Genomic DNA, 22,429 nt, shown 5'->3' on the forward strand with positions numbered 1-22,429 from the left:
AAAGCATTAAATAACGATCCATCAACCTTATTAAAAGGAGTAGTAATTAATTAAAAGAAATAATACCGATGGTTTAAAAATGTTCAAGTCTTTACAGTATCCGTATTTACAAGCACTATCAAAGTGTGAACATATATTTTTCTTTTTCAAAATAGAAATGAATAATTCTATATTGTTCCCCTTAAAGAGTTGTATCATGTAGTAAGATAAAAGTGCAATATAGCTAAATGCCTGATAGCCCCTAACAGCCTTGGTGTATCAACTCCTTGAACCAACAAAACCTTCCCTATCAGTAAGTATTGCACACGATGCGTTGACAGAGTTAAATAATTGGATGGAACACAAACCAGAGAAATCGAGAATTAGTCATTTCTGCACTTGGCTCTGCAAGGAAGAGGGTTGCTGCTGCTGTTGGGCTTGACCTTTGGCAGTGATCTTGGTCGCCATGGATCGCAATTCATTGGCAATCTCAGTGAAGCTAGGTCTCTCCGATGGTTCTGAGGACCAGCAAGTCTCCATCAGCAACCTCCATTTTGAATCGCAAGATTCCGGAACTGGAGGGCGCAAAGTGTTGCTCACAATACCACCTGAATTATATTTGGAATAACCATGATGCAACGGCTCAATAACTGAAAAGTGAGGTAGCTAAATCTAGTGTGGATTCAAACTGCGGATTACCTATAATGGCACCATAATGCAAATCAGCGTATGGCTCTTCTCCAGTCAAGAGTTCCCACATCACAATACCAAATGAGAAAACATCAACCTAAGACCAAACGCCAATACACAAGCATCAATTTCAAAGAGTACAAAACACGAAGAAAGTATCAAAATACATCAATGGTTCGTCAGATAAAGTATAAACCTTCTCCGAAACAAGGCTACTGCTCCCATTCAGCAGCTCTGGAGCCATCCAAGGTAGAGTTCCTCTCACACCACCAGAGATCAGTGTCTGACGCTTCACTTTGGAAAGACCCAAGTCACCAACCTGATATCAGAAGCAAAGCTGTAAAAGAACAATTTATTTCTCTAAAAGGAAGGGCCATTGTCAGATTTGTAATTAGTTGTTCCATGCTAAAAGTTAAGCTATGTTATACTCATACATGAAACGAAGTACTAAAGGCCCTAAAATTAGTGAAAATAAAACTCAGGCCATAAAGGACGGTTAATAAAGCATAGCTTTGAAGTCAAATTCCAATGATATATCAAGCATTTAAACCTTGCATATTGGGCGGTGGGGATCTCGGAGATTCACAAGCAAGTTATCACTTTTCAAGTCAAAGTGAACTATGTTTTTTCCATGCAGGTACTCCATACCAAAGGCCACATCCATTGCAATCAAGAGTCGCTTGCGCTTGTCAAGGTTCCTGTATGATCGTATTAGCATCAAACACTTATCATTCGGGAAAAACATCAAATCAGGTTAATGCAAAGGAATCAAGAGATGGCGCACACATAGAGAAGAGCATGCAGATATTACCTCCCATTCTTCAGCAAGGCAGTTCTTAGAGAACCATTAACCATATATTCAGTTACTGTTGCCACAGAACCTCCTGGGCCATCAAGGACAACACCATAGAATGCCACCACATTTGGGTGGTGCAAGTCAGCAAGCTTGATTGCCTCATTCCAGAAGTCAGCTCTCTGATGTATAAACAGATGATCAATGTAAACCATTTCGTCAGTCATGGAAAAAGGGCAGGGGAAAAGGGAACTCAAAACCATTATCAATGAAAAGCAAACCATTCGCTCTTGCTCTGAAGGCTTTCCTGCAAAGCACCTATCAGTAATCCGCTTGATTGCAACATCAGTGCCTCTCCATTTTCCATGATACACAGTCCCAAATGTACCAGATCCTAATTCTGTAAGCTCTTCAAGGTCACAGTTCTTTATTACCTACAAAGGTTCCAAGTGGAAGGTGTTAGGTAAGCTGAATTGGCATAGAAGATGAAATATAACCAATAAGACAATCAACCTGCAATCCTCCAACATCTGATGCTGGAAAGCCAAAATTTGTCGTTTCTGGTTGCTTGCTCTTGATGCTCTATAGAGGAAAAAAATATATGTTTATATTTATAATCATAATAATACTAATAAATCAGCAGTGGGGAACAGGCGGAGAAAGTAATTTATTCTAGAGACGATTTCTGCAGCTACACAACAAAGATGAGTATACAAACACCGAGGAATATGCAATCATAATCACCTGAGTTTCAGAAACATCTATCAGATTGTTTTTATCTTCACCATCCTCTGTGTTTTCAAGGTACATATTGTCCCTTGCATGCAAGTCAGGATTTGAAGGAATTCTTGAGTGCAGAACAGAAGCTGCTACATCTTCAGCAACAGCCTGTAGTTGTTGATCTTCTGCTGAACCTTCATTAAATAAACCAAAACACAATGGGTATGTACTGATAGCTCCACAGCCATAGATGATATTAAAAACAGAAAGAAAAACAAAATCAAACAAAGGGAAAAGAGGTAAAAGTATCAAAATTTTCACATGTTACATACCTTTGGCAGATCGAACATGTTCTAAAGGTAAATGCTGTTTCAAAGACTGGTAGAGGCCATCATCAAATTGTGCTCCTAAATTTTGTTCGCCAGAGTTGCCTGGAAACTCACCAAAGTCATGCCCATGAGAATAGGTTTCTTTCTTCAAAACAGCTTTGTTAGGTCTAGCAATTGGAAAGAAGGTACCATGCTGTATATTCCAAGGATCTTGATTGCTGAAAAGTGAGTTTGTCGAATCCTGAATATCTCCAAACCTTACAGATTGTGATATTGATGAAGTTGTTTCATCCTTGTGGTGGTTTGCTACTTGTGACTGATGATTCAAACCAGGAATGCCCCAAACAGGGTGTTGTGCAACCTCATTGTATTCCCCTGGCCTAGAATTATGGGCATACAAAATTTCTGTAGAAGAAGGCAGCATACTAGGAACCCTAGCAACCCCGCTAGATTTATCAACCGGCTGAAAGCAGCGATCATTACTCACATGAACTTCAGGAATGCGTACATTGAGGGTGTCCATCCTTCCATCAATAGGTTTCAGATGGTCCTGTGTAATCTTATCCACCAACTCTGACTTTGGTACAACACCAGAAAGCTCAGTAGTATATTCTTTTGGAGATCCTTGGGCCATGCATTCTGAAGTTTGTGTAGCTGTCCCATTCCCATCAACTCTAGAAATATTGTTATGGCCAGTTTTATTCACAAACACATCCTGTTTACTCGAGTTTTCAACTGGAGACATATGCCGGTGGGCAACATCATCAATATAAGATAGTGGTGAACTTCCCATGAGCCCATCAATTGGAGACAGTGTTGGACATTGTTTCCCCCCTGTCCTTCCAATGGTTTCGTACATAGTTGAATTTCTAGGATAATCAGAACCATCTAGCTTTTGCGTAAAAATTCTAACTCCCTCAGGTTGTGGCTCAAGATTTTGAGGAGGTGCAGTTTTTTCAGTACAAGTTAGTCCATCTGGGGACTCCGGTTTTCTAATAACCTGTGGTTTGGCCTGGGACACTTGTTCAGCAATACCTTCCCTTGACATAACATTGTTTGTAGCTTGAGCTCTTGAGTTGTCCTCCGTGGGGAGACTATGATAAGCTGGGACTGAATCAGGAATTGATCCTGCACCATTAATATGTTGATCTTGAACCACTGAATCGGAATGTGCATGAGGCAGTTTTGTTTGGCATAATGAACAGTCCTCCACTCTTTGGCTTTTCTCAGGGACCATTACCTGTTGTTGGGGTAATAACCCATCAGAGTAAACAACTTGATCTTGTGAAGGAACCTGAACCCAGCCATAATTACCTCCAACGATGACAGAAGGGACTCGATTCATTGGAACCTGGTAAGTGTTGTAACCTTGCTCAGTGGGAAGCTGGAAAATTCTCATCCCTGATGTATTTTCATCATTATACTGCTCTGAACGATTTTGCTGTAGTTGCATCACAGGTTGTGGTTGGACGACATTTGACCTCACACCAACATGAGAAGGCATGCCTTGTTGAGTAAATGTCATTTGCATGCCAGGAATGACCTGATGAGATGCTGAACCTGGATTGTTATCATGAAACTGTGGTTGAGTGAAGACTTGCCCTGTCTTCCCTAGAAGCTGAGCATTTCGAAACCCTGTCTGTGGAGGCATCTGGACATAATCTGCATAATTCATAACTTCCTGGCGCAAATCAAAAAAGGGCTGTAAATAAGGTGAAGAATATGGAACTTCCATTCCACTTTGCTGCAACCCAACTGACTGCTGAGACATTGTAGCAGGTATAGACCTCTCTAGGTCGACCTCATTATGGAAATATGGTGCGTGGGTTGGAGTCCTAGCAGCCGACATGCCCATCAAAACTGCAGAAGCTCCACTGGCCTCAGAAGCCATCAAATTTGAAGGAGTGTCAGAAGAAGCTGCTACATTTCCCTTAGGCACTGCACTTACATCACCAGAAATTAAACTATCAAGGGTCTCCGAGCCACTCAAATCAGAATTCTGAGTTGAGGCTGCACTTGTAACGCTCTCCTTCCTAGTGATTCCAATACTAATCTCATCTGCAATTCCATTCACGGCCTCGACATATCTCTGACCGCTATCCTGCAAGTCAGCAAAGTGCATCCCGCCGGAGATTTCAAGATCAGCAGCAGAAAAAAGGAAAACCCTCAATTTAGCAGAGCCGTCAGGGGACCTCTCCATCAACTTTTCATACTCCTCCATCATATGCTCAACATCATCGGGGCACGAAACTGAGACCAGTGCATCAAGCTCCTCCTCAGGGAGCTGATACTTTATAACCACAGGCTGCCCATAAGTATCAACCATCTTCTGCATCAAATCATTGAATCTCACATCTCTCCTAACACTAATAATCCTAGTCTTCCCTCCAACATATCTCAACATGCCATCACTAGGCCTCGGCAAAATCCTCCCGCCAAAGCTGCACAAGAACTTCACTTTCCTCCCAGAAACAGATTCATCGACGCCGCCACCACTACCGCCACCATCCTCAACAACATGATCAGCCCGGTGGCCAGCAGTATGGCCATAAGTAGCCTGATCAGTGGCGTTGGCAACGACCCTGTTAATCCTAAGACCACCGTAGGCAGGAAAACCACTACCAGCATCATTACAAGCCTTATCCATTGCGCCATTAGTCCCCACCCAGTTCCCCAAATTCAAAGTAGCATTGCCAGGTGCAACCCTATTACAACAACTATGACCATAATTAAACCCAATGGCAGGGTTCGCATTGGGATGGGCAATGGACATGGCGGGACGTAAGCACCACGTAGTGCCAGCGGTGGAGGGCACATTCCCGTAGCTCAATCCAACGAGGGTGGCGCCGTCAGAGACTGTAGGTGAGTAGAAAAGAGGTACCTGCGGCGTGCCGGGGCTTCCCATTTCACGACCCGAATTGGGCGTGGGAGGTGTGGTGGCTGTGGCGGTGGTCGGCGGTGAAACAAAGTGCTCCTCCGCCATAGCCAAGGTCGTAGCTACATTCAGCGGACGCAGATCTTTTGTTACGGAATTTTGATCAAACGCCATACCTATACACACAAAAAAAAAACAAAAAAAAAACGAAATAGATATATAATAAATAACAAATAGTCAAGGTAAAAAAAAAAAAAAAAAAAGAGTTACGGAGAGATTGATATGAGAAGCAATGCGGATGAAATGAATGGAATAAAGAAAGGGTCGTGGATCGAATAGTGCATTGGGTGAGTGCGATTAAAACCCTACTAAGCAAAATTGGGGGAAAATTGAGAGAGAGAAAGAGAGAGAGTACCAGAAAATGAATTGAAGATTTGCAGTAAGAGTGATAATAGATAAAAATGAAATAAAAAAGAAAAAGAGAGAGAGAATAGAAGGAAAAGGGCATAGTCCGAATATGGAAATGGAAATAGAAATAGAAAGAGGAGAGCGTGACAAGCGTAAGCAATCAACTTCTACTCTCCCTTCCTATCCGGAAGAGCTTCTTTTTTCTTCTTTTAATTTTATTTAATTTTATTTTATCCGAGCTCTGTATGGAGTGATGTTTCTTTCTCTATCAAGTTCGACACCCCCTGCTTCCTCCAATGGATTCAGAATCTGTGTTTTTATTTTTTCTTTTTTAAATAATGCGTCACCTATGAAATTCAGTTGGAGCTGGTCCGTTGGTACTACGTAACAATCATCTCGCAACCACGTAGGTACACAATTTTATTTATTTTCTCACTTTTTTGCCGGGAAAATGACGCAGAATAGTACAGTTGAAAACGGCACCGCATGAATGAGATAAAAGAGAAGGCTTTTTATTATTTAATTTTTGTTATAAGCTTTTAGATCGATTTATTTATTTATTTATACTTCTACATCTACATGACTACATCTATAGTATTTAAAAACAAGATCATTTATCCTCTCTTCCCATCCCAAGGAGCACTCCTAGGAGGTGGGGAATGTAATTAGGATTGGCAAGAATAAAGAAGGATAGAGTTTGAATTTTATTTTAATTTTATTTATTGATTAAATTTTTTTAATTTTATTTTAATTTATTCGTGATTTGAGAATTTTTTAATGATAATTTTATTTGTATTTTAAAATTTTAAATTTTATCTTATTTTATTTTATTTATAAAAAATAAATCTTTTTAAATAAATATAAAATTTAATTATTTTAAATTTTATATATATTAATAAAATAAAAAATAAAAAATTAAATTTAAATTTAAATTAAAAATAATAAAATTAAAAAAAATTAACATCAAATTACAAATAACGTTATCATCAAATTCTTAAAAAACAACACTTGGGTCTTAAAGTTTTTGAATGATATAAGTTTTATTTTTATTTTATGTTAAGAGGAGTGCTAGATGGTCAGCACTTTTGTTAAATTCTGGCCAGCACTTAACCATTAAAAAATTGAATGATTCTATACCATTAGATGCAATTTCACACCATTAAAAATATCATTGATGGCTAATTGATGTCTAAAACCACAAAATCTGCTGTCTTCTAGCCTTTCTCTTATGTTAATTTTATAAATATACAAATACTCTAAATTACTAATTTAATTAACTAATTTAATGGTTACTCATTTATTCTGAATTATTATATGAAAGAGATTGTGTGTTTAACTCTCACTTCCTTCATTATATGTATAATTTTTAAAATATATATTATATATTAGGGTCTTACTGAAAGAGCCCAAGGAGAGCTACTGAATTTTATGACTACCTAAAAAATTATAGAAAACAGTTTAATTAGGATCTATTAAAATCTCTCGGCCCATAATTTGTTGGACACTCATTTACATGGTCGAATGGTTGGTCAAAGCCTTGGCAACAATAGGGTGGAAGGAGATGTATCCGAAAATGCCCTGGAAACAAAAGAATGGAAGGAGATGTATCCGAAAACAACAGTTCAACATCTATTTAAATATAAATCTTATCACAATCCCTTGCTACTCAATTTGGCCGGAAAATCGAGGAGGAAAAGACATAAGGCGGGTGGAAGGAGGAGATGTATCTGAAAACGCCTTGGCAACAATAGGGTGGAAGAAAATGTATTCGAAAATAACAGTTCAACATCTATTTAAATACAAATCTGATCACAATCTCTTGCTACTCAATTTGGTTGGAAAATCGGGGAGGCGCACAGGTTTAGGTTCAAGGAAGCATGGTTAACAAGTGATGAATGTAACAAGGTGATAGAAGATGCATCGAAAAGTAGCAAATGAGATATACAAGAGAAGATACAGATTTGTGGCAGAAATTTAGACAAATGGAAAATACAAAATTTTGAAAACATACCAAAAAGAATCCGATAAACACCACAGAGAATTGACCAGCTGAATTCTGAACCACATACTGAAGATGTTCAAATATCCATGTTCTTAAACCGCCACTTGATCAAATATCCATTGTTCTGCAACACTGCTACACAACTTCTCGTAGATTGCGAGATGTTCATGTTTTGCAACGCTTGTTTCTCGTGAATTGCGAGATACTGGTCCATCTTGATACCCAAATCTAAATGCATATATAAATTAAGAAAATAATTTTAAATGTTAGAATCAAAATATTAAAAAAATATATTTAAACTTTAGAAATATAAAATTTTAAATTAAAGGATAAATAATATATATTTTTTATCCTATTTTATTCAATTGATTGATATTATTTAAAAAAGTTGTAACTTTTTTATTCTACATTAAGCTAATTGAGCTTTATTTTATAGTTAATATTCATCAATAAACATTATAAGCTCATCATACTATATATACAATATATTTCAACTATTATATAGTAGTTAGAATGTATGTATAGTATGATGTGTCTGTAGTGTTTATTCATAAATATTAACTATAATTCTATAAAATTGTTATTTTTCTACCACAAATTTAATAACAACATTAAAACAAATCTTAAGAAAAAATGATTATGTTATGACTTAGATAGTAATATCTATAATAATATAGATAGATATAGGATCTATGGAGCAATTACTTAGAAGTACATTTTTTGAAATAGCCCTTCCTATCTGATAGAAAAGGATCCCATGATCCTGAACCGATCTTACCTGGGATCGCAAATCCCAAGTTTGTCTATGAAGAGCAGATCTAATTATATTAGTGTCTATAATGGATTTCTTTTGTATAATACTAATCGATAGGGCCTCATTGGTAAGTGCTACAAGATCTCGTACATTGGAACCCATAGTTATGGTTATGCACCCGAGTCCGTTAAGATAAGGGCACATGAACAGCCATTTGGTCTCCATCAAAGTCTGCATTGAATCCCTTACAAACTAATGGGTGTAAACAAATAGCGCGCCCTTCCACTAAAATAGGTTGGAATGCTTGTTGTTTAGCTTCTTCTGGATCAATGTCACTACTCTCCTCGGCATTATTTGAACTAAGAAATAGATTCTAGAAGCTAAAAAAGGGTATCCTGAGCAATTTCAACCATTTCACCACCAAGGCATCTTGAAAGTGAATCGTATTCCATGAATATGATATCTAGCTATGGCGATATTATTATTGCCGAACCCGATGCTTACATTGCATTTGCGGGTAAAAGAGTAATTGAACAAACGTTGAATACGACAATACCCGAAGGTTCACAAGTAGCTAAATATTTATTCCAAAAGGGCTTATTTGATTCAATCGTACCGCGTAATCCTTTAAAAGAGGTTTTAAGTGAGTTATTTCAGCTCCATGCTTTCTTCCCTTTGTGAGAAATTTAGCAGAGCTTAAAAGATTTTTTTTCTTTTTCCAAATAAAAAAATGAAAAAGTGTATTTTTTTTCTTAAATATCCTCAAATATTTGTCGATTACGCTGGTTTTAAAGACACCAACACGCAGTAATTAAGTTGGGTTGGTCTAGTAGTTAGCTCACTAGTCCGCTTAAGTAAGTGTTGGGAGTTCGAATCTCGCCTTGTGCATGCAGCAATTTATTGGCCAGCGACAAACCTTTAAATGAAGCTCAGTATTGTGACAAATTAGTCCTATCGAATTGGAGAAGAATACCGTGAGAAATCAAAGACACCCTTATTAAGGATGTACTAAAATTATTAAAAAAGCAATAAAATGTACTAAAATTATTAAGGATGTATAATTACGTAAAAGTAAAAAAAAAAAAAAACGCAATGCAAGTGACCCTTATTAATTCATGCGAATTGATTCAAGTGATAACATAAATATCTTAGATCGAACAAGATTACTAAGAGAATATATGTGATTCAACTAAAACTATTAAATAAACTAACCCAAGGCATAATTCACATTTATACTTCTTCACATATTATTTATAAGGAAAAGTTTAGGGGCCAGCAGTTTTATTGAATTTTAGCCAGCATGTAACTAGCAGAGAAAGGTAAGCCATTGGATGAAATCTCACACCAATCTCACACCATCAAATCATCATTGATGGCTAGTTGATGGCTAACAATCACAAAAATTACTGACCCCTAACATTGCTCTATTTATAATTTAGCTATAATTAAGGGATACACATACATGATGTTAAAGTGTGCCCATATTCATGAATGGTTACATTATGGTATCGTGGGATATAAGAGGTGGATTTTTTTTCTTTTTATGTGCAACTCATGGATGTGATATTGCGTCTACTATGTTTTAGAATAATAGAATTCCAACTTAGTTTGTTCCGTCCAGAGTATGCTTCCGAAGCTTTATCGGCAATGCGGTTTGAGGAAGACTCGGAAGCGTTCTCCTGAGGACTGTTGACCTCGGCGTGAAACCTGCAAAAAAGACTCCGACGCTCAAGTCAGCTCGAGAATTAAGAAGTTAAAAGAAATAAAGTTAAAAAATAAAACTAAGAAATAAAGAGTGGGGACGATTGCTCAGTATCTTCAATGATCCACTGATTGCTCGTGCTTCTTTTCTGCCCCTTTGACGAGTCGTGCTCGTCTGTTTAAATAGATCTCAAGGTGGCCTATGTTCGTTAGGTGAATACTCGAGTAATGTTCGGTTTTGTTGGGGTTTGTTATTAGGATTGAGATTCTGATTTCTGTTACACAAGAATATCGGCATGATTTGAATTGGTGGACTTGTTCTCGGTTTGTAGTTTGTTTGCCGAGGATACTGGAGAATTTGGCCGAGGATATCGGGAAGGTACACAGCCCCCAAGCTCGGCATGAGAAACATGTTGAACTTTTCAATATCCTCGGCCTTTTGATTTTGGACTTTTTTGCTAGCGTGGATTTATTGCCTAGGGAGCCCCCAAGCTCAACGTGTTTCTATTGCCAAGCTTTTTGGGCCTTGTAAAGTGGGCTTTGTGGCATGTGTTGCTTCGTTTTTTTTTAAGGGCGGGAAGCAGGGTGACGCCAGTTGTAGTTAATGGGAAGTGGAGGGGCCTTCGTGGGGTAGTGTGTCGAAGTAACTCCCTGTCCCCTGTTCGTTAGGCTTCTGCAAGTTTGGATTTTCTTTTTGAGTGGCAAGATGAGTAAGAAAGGTAACTTACTTTCACTTTTCTTTGTCTTGTTGTTGCTGTTTGTAGTTGGTTTGCATGGGTAAGAAAGGGGGTTACTGTAGATGAAAATGACCCTTATGGGTGGGTTGATAGCAATGTTAAGTCACGAGTTTCTGTGTTTAGTATCTCTGAGATGTTGTCGCAGTTGAACAGTGTGAGGTGGGTCAGGGGTGGGGATAGTTTGAGGGTTAGGTTTCTAATGTGCGAGAAGAGTGATAGAGTTTGTGAGAAAAGAGATGACTGGACTTATTTCTATGTGTATACGTGTATGTTGACGGAATTGAGTATTCGCTTTCCCTTTACTGATTTTCAATGTGGCATCTTGCCACTGTTGAACTGTGCTCCTACGCAGCTTCACCTTAATTCATGGGTTTTTGTTCGTGCTTTTGAGTGTCTAATGGAGTATCTGGGTTGTTATCCTTTATTGGGGGTTTTCTTTTCACTTTTTCAAGTGAAGGGTGTTTGGAAGGGTGGCTGGGTGAATTTAAGTAGTCACCCAGGATGAGCTATCTTCAGCCTATATAAGTCCTCTTTCAAGGATTTCAAGGAGATGTTTGTGAAGGTTCAGGTTTGCGAGGAGTGTTATCCATTTTATCTTGACGCTATGATGGAAGAGAGATTCCCTCTGTTCTGGTCTGCTGAACCTCGACAGGTTTTAGAGTGTGAGGACAGGGTTAAGAGTGAAGATTATATAATTGGGTTCCTAGTGTCTGCAATGTCGTCTTCCGAGCTTCTGTCTATTCCAGCATTGCTGAGACTTGAGGGGGATAGAGAGGCTTTAGATGAATACCTAGGTATATTTTGTGTTGCATTGTCGCTGTGTTAATGTTTTCATGAGTTTTTGACTTTGTTTTCTACTTTTGTTAGGTGAAAAGGCATCGACTTTGACCACTACAAACTTGAAGGCTTTCATTTCAAAAGCTAAGAAAAAGGAAAAAGAGGGGTTTTCAACTAATGTGGCAAAGGAGGGGGCTTCTGTTGGTCAAGAGATTCCTCTTAAGAGGAAGAAAGGTGGGGGACCCTCGAAGGTTGTGGATTTGACTGGCGTGAAGGATGATAACACCATTTTTACGGCAGAGGAAATTGATTCTGCTTACCAGAGTCAGCTTGTCCTTCATGGCTATAAGGAAGGGCTGAGTAATTCAATATGGTCGGCTTCTTTCCCGTTCATGGCGGTGGCTGATGAATTTGCCCAAGTTGATGCTGACGTGAAGACGATTCATGATGCTGAAAAAGTAGGGGTTGCACGTTATCTGCAGGTTTGTTTTATTTTTGCTGTTGTTTCTTTTGTTTATTTTCTGAATATTGACTGACGACCTTTGTGTTTTAGGTCATTGGTGCTCGTTTGCTATCGATTGGTCGTACCTCAGAACTGGATGCTATTTTGGATGCTGATAATATGGCTGCTGTGGAAAAGCTTAAAGAATCGTTGCAAGAGAGAGATTTGAAGGTTGAGAAGTTGAGGGCGGAGGTGAAGAATGTGAAAAAGGCTTCAGAAACTGAAGTTAATAAGCTGAAGGGAGATTTGGAGGCGAATCTTACGGAGCTGGAGGGGTTGAAGGCGAGGGTTGCCGAACTCGAGGAGGAAGTTCTAACTGCCTTTACCCTCGGTTTTGATCGAGCTGTAGCTCAGATCGGTGTCGTTGCTCCGGATACCGACGTTAGCTTGCTTGATGTTACAAAGATTGTGAGTGGTGGTCACCTTATGGATGATGCGACCTTGCCTTAGAATCAGGATGAGAGTGGATCGGTGGAGAAAGGAGCAGATTAAAGGGTATGCTTTTCTTGTTTATTTTGTAATTTATGCTTGTCTTTCGAACTTAGTATGTTTTGTACCCGTGTGGGGTTTGGGCTTTTGACATTTTGATGGGTTTGAATGTGCACACATTAATTCAATATTGACATATTGGACTAGATAGTATAGCAAATGATATATATATATATATATATATATATATATATATATATATATATATATATATATATATATATATATATATATATATATATATGTTTTGATTAAAATGTGTATATTTGACTGTTTTTGTTGAGTACATGAAGTCGATATGGGGTGGGGGACCTCATTAAAACCTCTCCAAGAAAAACTCTATTTTTGGGAAAAACCTTGTGAGTAGGAAAAAGAGTGTCTCCCTGTGGCCATATCTTCTTATGACAAGTAAGATCTTAGAGACGATACATTCCATATTCCAGGGATGTCATTACCTTGTAATGTTTGAAGTTTATATGCCCCTTTGCCGAGTATTTTTGTTATTCGGTAGGGGCCTTCCCATGTTGCGGCGAGCTTTCCATGTGCTTGTGGTTTTCTTGCTTCTTCCGTATGTCTTAAGACGAGGTCTTCTTCGATGAATGATCTGGGCTTGACCATTTTGTTGTACTTTCTTTTTATTATGCTTTGCATTGCCTTGTGCCTTATCTCAGCTTTGTATCTGTCCTCTTCTATTGTATCCAGTTCTGCTTGTCTGATGGTATCATTGTTGGTTGTTGATATGTGTGCTGCTCTTCCTGATGTGAGGGCAATCTCTATTGGGATCATTGCATCGGCGCCGTAGACAAGTCGGTAAGGGGTCTCCTTATTAGTTGTTTGTTTTGTTGTATTGTAACTCCACAGTATTTCTGGTACTAGTTCTGCCTATTCTCCCTTAGCGTCGCCGATCTTTTTCTTAAGTGCAATAAGAATTACTTTGTTGGCTGCCTCGGCGAGTCCGTTTGTTTGCGGGTGTTCTACTGATGAAAAATGATGTTTAATTTTGAAACCCTGCAAGAATTCTGCCAGGCTTTGGTCGGTAAACTGCCGACCATTGTCAGTTATGATAGCATGTGGTATACCAAAACGGCAAATAATGTTTTTCCAAATAAAAGCTCAGACCTTTTCAGCCCCTATTTTTGCTAAAGGTATGGCTTCTATCCATTTTAAAAAATAGTCAATTGCTACAAGTAAATACTTTACCTGTCCGGGGCTTTAGGGAAAGGGCCGAGAATATCTAGCCCCCATTTATGAAATGGCCAGCTTACCTCCGAGGTGCGTAGGTTCTCGGTCGGGTTGTGTATTAGTGGTGCGTACTTTTGGCAGTTGTTGCATCTTCTTACCTTCTCTATGCAATCACTCTTCATTGTTGGCCAATAATAACCTGCTCGGGCTACTTTTGATGCCAGGCTTATTCCTCCAATATGTTTGTCGCATACCCCTTCATGGGCCTCGTCCATAGCGATCTTAGCTTCGTCCGTGCTTAGACATCGCAATAGTAGTTGGGAGAAGCCTCGTTTGTATAGTTCTGTTCCTATGAGTGTGAAAGATGCTACTCTTCTTTTGAATGCTCTGTCGTCTTTGATAGTTGTTGGTATAGTCCTAGTTTGTAGGTATTGTTTGTATGTTGCTCTACAATCTTATTCCTGTGATATAGAGAATATTCTTTTGTTGCTAAAGCTTGGTTCAACAAGGGTTAGCTGAGATATAACAGAATCATGCATATATTTCCTAGTTGTTGCTAGCTTTGATAAAGCATTTGCTCGGGTGTTTTGTTCCCGAGCTATGTGTGTGATTTGTATTGAAGTAAATTGAGGGATGAGTTCTCTTACCAGTGTGTGATATTTTTCTAACAATTGGTCCTTTACCTGAAAATTTCCGGTTACCTGTTGTACGACCAGTTGTGAGTCACAATATAGTTGCAGGTGTGTTACATTTAGTGACTGTGCAAGTCGAAGGTCGGTGAGTAAAGCTTCATACTCAGCTTGGTTGTTGCTTGTTTGGAAGGAGAATCTGATTGATTGTTCTGCTTGAAGGTCGGATTTGTTCGTTAGATATACACCTGCTCCAGATCCTTCTAAGTTTGAAGCCCCATCTACATATAGCTCCCAAGTATGCTCTTGATTTGTTTGGACTGTTAAATCGGCCAGAAAATCTGCTAGGAATTGCGCTTTTATTGTTGTCCTCGGCTCGTATGTTATATCAAATTCGGACAATTCTATCGACTATTTGGTGAGTCTTCCTGAGACCTCGGGTCTGGTGAGGATCTGCCGCAGGGGTTGGTTTGTTTTAATGATGACTTTGCTGCTTTGGAAATAGTGCCTTAATCTCCTTGCTGTGAGTATTAGTGCATACGCCAGCTTCTCCATGGGTGGGTATCTGAGCTCGGCATTCTGCAATGTTTTGCTGACGAAGTAGACTGGCTCTTGCTTATCTTTTATCTCCGTGACGAGTATGGAATTGATAGCCTTTGGGGATACCGATAAGTATAGGAACAGTGGTTTTTCTAAGTTCGATTTCTGTAAGATCGGTAGAGACGATATCATTGACTTCAACTTTTGAAAGGCTGTTTCACACTCCATGCTCCAGTTGAACTTCGTTTGCCTTTTGAGTATGTTGAAGAAATGCTAAGAATGTGTTGATACAGCTGGTAGGAATCGAGAAAGTGCGGCTAGTCTTCCATTCAATTGCTGGACCTTCTTTATTGTTCGGGGACTTCTCATGTTTACGATCGCTTCACATTTTTCGGGATTGGCTTCAATGCCTCTTGATGTCAGCATGAAACCCAGGAATTTTTCTCCTTTAACCCCGAAGGCGCATTTCTCCGGGTTGAGTCGCAAGTTATGTTTTCTTAACTGACCGAACACTTCTTTTAGGTTGGCATCATGGGTGTGTTCTTGTTGAGTTTTGACGACCATGTCGTCAATGTATACTTCCAGATTCCTTCCTTTTTCCTTATTGAAAACCTTGTTCATGAGTCGTTGGTAGGTAGCCCCTGCATTCTTAAGTCCAAAAGGCATAATAGTGTAACAATAATTTCCTAATTCAGTTATGAAAGCTGTCTGGTCCTTATCTTTTGGATGCATTAATATCTGGTTATATCCAGAGTATGCATCTAGAAAGCTTAAAACATTGTATCCTGATGAATTATCTACGAGTTTATCTATGCATGGGAGTGGATAAGCGTCTTTAGGGCATGCTTTATTCAAGTTAGTAAAATCAACGCACATTTGCCACTTACCTTAGGCTTTTCTTACCATAACCACGTTTGATAGCCATGTTGTGAATCGAAGCTCTTCTATGAATCCTGCTCGGAGGAGCTTCTGGGTTTCTTCGAGGCATGCTGCGCGTTTCTCGTCTCCCATGTTGCGCTTCTTTTGGGACACTGGTCGTACTCTTGGGTCAATTTGTAATTTGTGGCATATAAGGCTCGGGTCGATGCCGGGCATATCTGTTGGTGTCCAGGAAAAAAGTTCGGCATTATGCCGAAGTAGGTTTGTTATCTTCTGTTTTGTTCCTGAAAGAAGAGAAGAGCTAATGTGAGTGTAATGGTTAATGTTGGTGTTGGTTTGTCATGGAGGTCTCCTCTTGGGTCAAGTTCGGCGGTACCCGAGATGTTAGCGATGTTATATGTTCCTTGAGTCAGCTCGGCTCTTTGTTGGATGTGTGTTCTTATTTTTAAGCTCTCATTGTAACACTTGCGAGCTTTAATGTGGTCGGAATGTATGGTGACTATCTGGTCCTCTTGTACCTGAAATTTGACACACAAGTGGAGCGTGGAAACAATGGCACCAAAAGAATTTAGGAAGGGTCTGCCCAGAATGATATTATAAGGGCTAGTGCAATCGATTACTAGGAACTGCATATCCTTTGTTTTGTTCATGGGATGTTCTCCTAAGGTCGTTTTCAGCCAGATGCTGCTGAGGATGGATACGCATTCTCCCGAGAATCCGATTAGTTCTCCTGAGGATGGTAGTAGAGTTTGTTCGCTGAGCTTCATCCTGTTGAAGGTTGAATAGAAGAGGACGTCGGCACTACTGCCGTGGTCGAGGAGAGCTTTTTTTACTAGGAGGTCCCCTGCTTGAATAGAGATTACTACGGGGTCATCCAGATTATCGGAGTTTGTTTGATAGTCTGACTGTTTGAAAGATATGTTGGGTATTCTTGGTTTGATGGTCAACACATCGGCTGTCTGCTGGAGTGTTAGCATGTCCCTGTATCGGCGCTTTCGTGCCGAGCTTGTTTGACCGCCGCTTGCAAATCCTCCTGAGATGCAATTGATAATTCCCCTGGTTGGTGGGGGTTGGGGTCTGGCTTTGTCTGAGGTGTGTGGAGCTCGCTCTTGGCGTTGGTCGTTAGAGTCGTCTGAGGTCGTCCTCGCTTTGCTACTGATGTATTTGTCCAGGTGCCCTTGTCTTGCTAGTCTCTCCAATAGGTCTTTGGCGACCACACATTCCTCAGTTGTGTGGCCGAACTTTTGGTGAAAGGCGCAGCGTTTGGATTTGTCCACATATCGCTGGTCTTGATATGAGCCGGCTCTGCTCGGTGGCTTTATTAGTTTGTTGTGTAGTATCTCCTTGATGATGTCTTCTCTCCTGGCGTTGAATCTCGTGTATGAATCATACTTCGGCGTTAGCTTGAAAGGTTTCTTAGTGTCTCTGGCAATTGGTTTATCCTCATCCCTTCTGTTCGGCTGCCTTTCATTCCGCCGAGTTTCTCGCACCTCTTCTATTTCAATCTGTCCGGTTGCCTTTTCTTGGAACTCCTCCGGTGTCTTTGGCTTTGCCACTGCTATGGCTTCCTGGAATTTTCCCGGTCGTAAGCCGCTTTTTATGGCATGCAGTTGTACTTCGGGATTAAGGTCGGGAATCTCCATAGCTGCCGTAGTAAAGCGGGTCATATAATCTTTTAGGCTCTCGTGTGGTCCTTGTTTAATAGTGCTAGGGTAGTCTGAGTCCCGTACATAAATTTTGGAGGCCGCAAACTGATTAATGAACAACTTGGAGAAATCATCAAAGCTTGTTATCGAACCTGTAGGCAAATTGAAAAAACACAACAGCGCAGCACCATCTAAAAAAGTAGGAAAAGAACGACATAATATGGGATCGGAGTCACTATTGAGAAACATCATAGATTCAAATTTGGTAACATGAATCTTAGGATCTCCGATCCCTTTATAAGGTTCCAGAGTCATAGGGAGTGTGAAGTTTGGAGGCATTTTAAAACTCATAATTTCTTCAGAAAAGGGGTTAGCTCGCCGCCTCCCTGTTTTCGGAGTTTTCTCCTCTGTCTTAGCATTGGATTATGATTGGTGTTCTTCTTGTTGGTCGGCGTTCACTTCCTTGTTGACATTTTTTCTTTCGCCTTTATTTTGCAGAGTGGCTAATAGCTTGGCCATCCGCTAATTCTCTGCAAGCAGTGCGGTGTTTGCTGCCACGAGGTCGGGACCAGCATGGGGATGCTGTTGAGTGCCCGATTGATCCGTCATGCTTCAGTTCCTGAAAAGCAAAAAAGAGCACAAGGTGTATGGGAGTAAACTTGTGAATGAGAGAATCGAGGCCCCACGGTGGGCGCCAATTGTTCCATCCAGAGTATGCTTTTGAAGCTTGATCGGCAATGCGGTTTGAGGAAGACTCGAAAGCGTTCTTCTGAGAACTGTTGACCTCGGCGTGAAACCTGCAAAAAGGACTCCGACGCTCAAGTCAGCTCGAGAATTAAGAAGTTAAAAGAAATAAAGTTAAGAAATAAAACTAAGAAATAAGGAGTGGGAACGATTGCTCAGTATCTTCAATGATCCACTAATTGCTCGTGCTTCTTTTCTGCCCCTTTGACGAGTCGTGCTCGTCTGTTTAAATGGATCTCAAGGTGGTCTATGTTCGTTAGGTGAATACTCGAGTAATGTTCGGTTTTGTTGGGATTTGTTATTAGGATTGGGATTCTGATTTCCGTTACACAAAAATATCGGCATGATTTGAAGTGGTGGACTTGTTCTCGATTTGTAGTTTGTTTGCCGATGATATTGGAGAATTTGGCTGAGGATATCGAGAAGGTACAGTTTCTATTCAGTTATGCAGAAGATAATCCAACTTCTAATCATAAAATGCTTTATTCCAATTCTAGATGTTGGTTGTCATGATGAAATACAATAGTTGTAAATAATGTCTTTGTCAAATATACTAGAAAACCATATGCTTCTAGGCTTCTAGCATGCATGTGTTTAATATGGCTAAGACATTTTTGTGGATTGATTTTGCCACTCTTGCCATATATGGTTGTTGGTGGGTATTTAAATTTGTTGATATGGTAGACCTTAGTTTATCTAATTCTTAATGTAGTAAAAGAATTATTTACACACAACTGACACGAGCAGACGCAAAATGTCTTTTCAATTTACTTAATAAAAAAAGACGATATTTATAAAACAATATCTAAGTGAACAGGAAACACACTTAATGCACCTGTATTGCATGAAGAATATTTTTACTATTCTAAAAATTAAGCAAATCTTATCGTAACAGCAGCAAAGACAAACTACAAAAGATTAAATCAACTAAAAATATATTTGAATTATTTTGTTATCGATAAAAAAATTATTAAATTATTTAAAAATGTAACAAATTACATTATTATTAAAAATTAAAACGTTTTACGTTAACAGAAAAATTAATGTAATAAATGGAGCTTTTTATATAACTAAGGGTGGAAATGAATATGCCGTCTATTCTGTCTATTAGGCAGGTTGCTGCATGCACAAGACAGGATTCGAACCCCCGACACTTGCTTAAGCAGATTAGTGAGCTAACCACTAGACCAACCCAACTTGGTTGTTAGACAGACTTTTTATTATGGTAGTCTCAAATTTTTAATCCAACCTATTTTTTTTGCGAGTTATGCGGGCCAGTTCGACGAATTTCGTCTCGTCTACCAGCCTTATATTTTTTTTTTTTGGTGACTAAATAGAAAAGAAAGAAAAAAGAGACAAAACCAAATTAATTGGCTAGGGTCATATCTAAATCTATTAGATGTTGAAGCTCACTCCATGGTTGGCTCCAATTCGAGTGAATGTCCGCGACAGAAGCAGCTGCTTTAGCCATACAATCTGCAACACTATTTGCAGTCCTCTGAATTAAAAGAATAGAGACTCTCCAATTCCAATTCATAACCTCCTGAATATGCTTTGCCAAATCCCATTCCGGAATATCCTTACTAAGCATTCTTTGGTTTACCAAGAAAAGAGCTTCTAAACAGTCTGTTTCACAAATAACCTCACGAAATCCACTCTCCCAACCAAGAAGTAAACCTCTCCAAATTGCATACAATTCAGCAAAAAGAACACTGCACACTTCGACTTTTCCAGTGCAACCTTTCAACCAACATCCATCAGGATTGCGAATAATACAACCAAAACCAGCATAGCCAGAAGGAGCAAACCAACTAACATCACAATTCAATTTAACAGAATGAACTGGAGGTGGAACCCAATGCAAACAAAGTGAAGGAGGAGACAGAGATTGATGCATAGCAAAAATAGTGTGAAACTCCCTTACTGAACTACGAATCAAACTCACCACTTTACTAGCACTCCATGAATCATCTATATTAAATAAGTCATGATTTCTGCTTCTCCAAATCCACCAGATAGTCGAAAAGAAAAGAAAAGCATCTCCACTCCTTGCACCTCTGTAGAGCCAATCATGTAAATTCGAGTTATCTGAATACAAGCCTAAAAGGGTCCAGACCTCCTTGGCACTAAGGCACTCCCGAAGACAATGAAGAGTGGATTCAGAACCATTCTGACACCGATGACAGGTGCTAGATAAAGCTAAACCACGACCCAAACGAAACTCTGCTGTAGGAATAGCATTATGGAGACTGAGCCAAATCAAGAACTTATACTTCTCAGGAATATGCAGACGCCATACCCACAACCAATTATCATGCTCATTCCAGTCAAACTTTCTTTTGGCTAGCCAACTGTACCCACTCCTAGCTGAGTAGAGTCTAGAAGATGCCACACCCCACGACCAACCCGAACTCTCTCCAGCATTCAAATCCGGATTATAAGCATTCAAACGCTGTTTGACATCTTCTGGAATGATAGAGAAAATATCATGGAGATTCCATTGACCATCTTTCCAAACGTCTCTAATAGTTAAATCAGAGTCAGATATATGTACAAAAGGGACATCTTGAGCAATTGGGCCCTCAATACTCCAATTGTCAAACCAAAAAGATTGATCAAGTGACCCAACGCACCAAGAGAAGGCATCCTTAAGAGCACCAAAAGCCTTTGAGATACTCTTCCAAACATGAGAAGCATTGCAAGGGACAGGGCCATCTAAAACTCCCTCATTCCTCAGATACTTCGCCCTCAATAGAGCAACCCAAGGCTTGTCCTGACAATGAAAAAGTTGCCACACCAATTTACCAAGTAAAGATATATTAACACACGCAGGGTCTCTAACACCCAGGCCACCAAATTTTTTTGGAGTGATCACGATCCTCCAATTAACAAGAGAAAGACCTCTACCATCAACTTGACCCTTCCAAAGGAATTGTCTCATCATAGAAGATAATTTATCGCAAACCCAATTTGTCTACCAGCCTTATATATAACAAGTGAAACTGTGACATTAGTAAATGTATCATGTCACACTTTTTTGTTAACGGAACAGATTTTTTTTATCACGATCGAGTATTTTTATCATATTTTTAAATTATTTGATAGTATTTTTTTATAATAAAATTCAAAGACATTTTTATTATATTAAAATAATTCAGGTATATTTTTAATAATTTTTTCGTCTATAAAAATATTTTAGGCGTATTAAACATAAACATGCTAAAAATTTCTAAATTATGTAAGTAAAATGTTAAATTAGTAAGATAGATGTTAATTGACATTTGACAACATATGCAAAGGAGATTGGTTAAGAATTAATTAGCCTCTGATTCATATTAGTAGAAACTCATGAACAACACATATATATAAATAAATAAATAAATATCTATATACATATAAAAAATTATGAAACTTTTGGTAGAAGGAATATACGGTGTAAATTCCTTCTTTCAGGGGCACATGGAATGAACTTCTTTTGTTGAATGCAAATATTTGAATTTTGGACTCTTAATTTGTAGTGTAGTGTTTGAAAGGGATATGATGATCTTCATTTACGGGATTTTCTTTTGGTCGTAATTTATGGGTTTATCTGGGTAAGGCTAATGCCACCACAACGACGGTGTGTTACTGTTTTGGACATTGTCACATTGACGTTTCCACTGGCCCTCATGTCTCACTCTCACCCATCAAATCTTCTTCTTCCCTTACCATAAAACATCTGAATTAATTATTAATTAAAAGTATAACTTTAATTAAACTTAATTAAATATCAGCTTTCAATAAGAAATAAAAAATTATGTGTACATACATATCATATTTTAATATATATTTTAAATTCTAACATATATTTTATATAAATAATTAATTTAGTCATTAATTTTTAGTATATAGATAATATGATAATGTATGTTGTGGATTAAGTTTAAACTAAGAGTATTTGTGTTGCAATTTAGACCGATTTTGAATAAAAAAATCATTTGATCTACACACAAATTTAACTTGCATTATGATTTGGATTGGAGATTTTTTTTTCTAAAAAATCCTATCTAATTT

At 38.8% G+C, this 22,429-nt stretch overlaps 2 protein-coding genes across 6 annotated transcripts; both read right to left on the bottom strand.

Moving 5' to 3' along the window:
* Window positions 1–27: 27 nt before the first annotated feature.
* On the bottom strand, window positions 28–8,244 carry LOC112701123 (uncharacterized). 5 transcript variants are annotated; one of them, XM_072198817.1, is made up of 11 exons: window positions 7,806–8,244; window positions 2,701–5,562; window positions 2,515–2,613; window positions 2,207–2,376; window positions 1,976–2,044; window positions 1,744–1,896; window positions 1,481–1,644; window positions 1,220–1,367; window positions 866–988; window positions 679–766; window positions 28–587 (listed from the first exon to the last, which is right to left on the bottom strand). In XM_072198817.1, exons 2-11 carry the CDS (start codon window positions 5,558–5,560, stop codon window positions 367–369), a joined length of 4,095 nt encoding a protein of 1,364 aa, XP_072054918.1. In that variant the 5' UTR covers window positions 5,561–5,562; window positions 7,806–8,244; the 3' UTR covers window positions 28–366. The 5 variants fall into 5 exon arrangements, with proteins under 5 accessions (XP_072054918.1, XP_025607718.1, XP_025607713.1 ...); XM_025751933.3 differs by lacking the exon at window positions 7,806–8,244 and adding an exon at window positions 5,802–6,100; XM_025751928.3 differs by having other exon boundaries at window positions 2,515–5,562.
* An 8,008-nt stretch (window positions 8,245–16,252) lies between these two features.
* LOC112754085 (uncharacterized) lies at window positions 16,253–17,971 on the bottom strand. Its single transcript, XM_025801701.1, has one exon. The coding sequence runs from the start codon at window positions 17,969–17,971 to the stop codon at window positions 16,253–16,255; it is 1,719 nt and encodes a 572-aa protein (XP_025657486.1).
* Between the last annotated feature and the right edge of the window lie 4,458 nt (window positions 17,972–22,429).

The sequence above is a fragment of the Arachis hypogaea genome, chromosome 1, assembly GCF_003086295.3.
Source record: "Arachis hypogaea cultivar Tifrunner chromosome 1, arahy.Tifrunner.gnm2.J5K5, whole genome shotgun sequence".
Classification (NCBI taxonomy): Eukaryota; Viridiplantae; Streptophyta; class Magnoliopsida; order Fabales; family Fabaceae; genus Arachis; species Arachis hypogaea.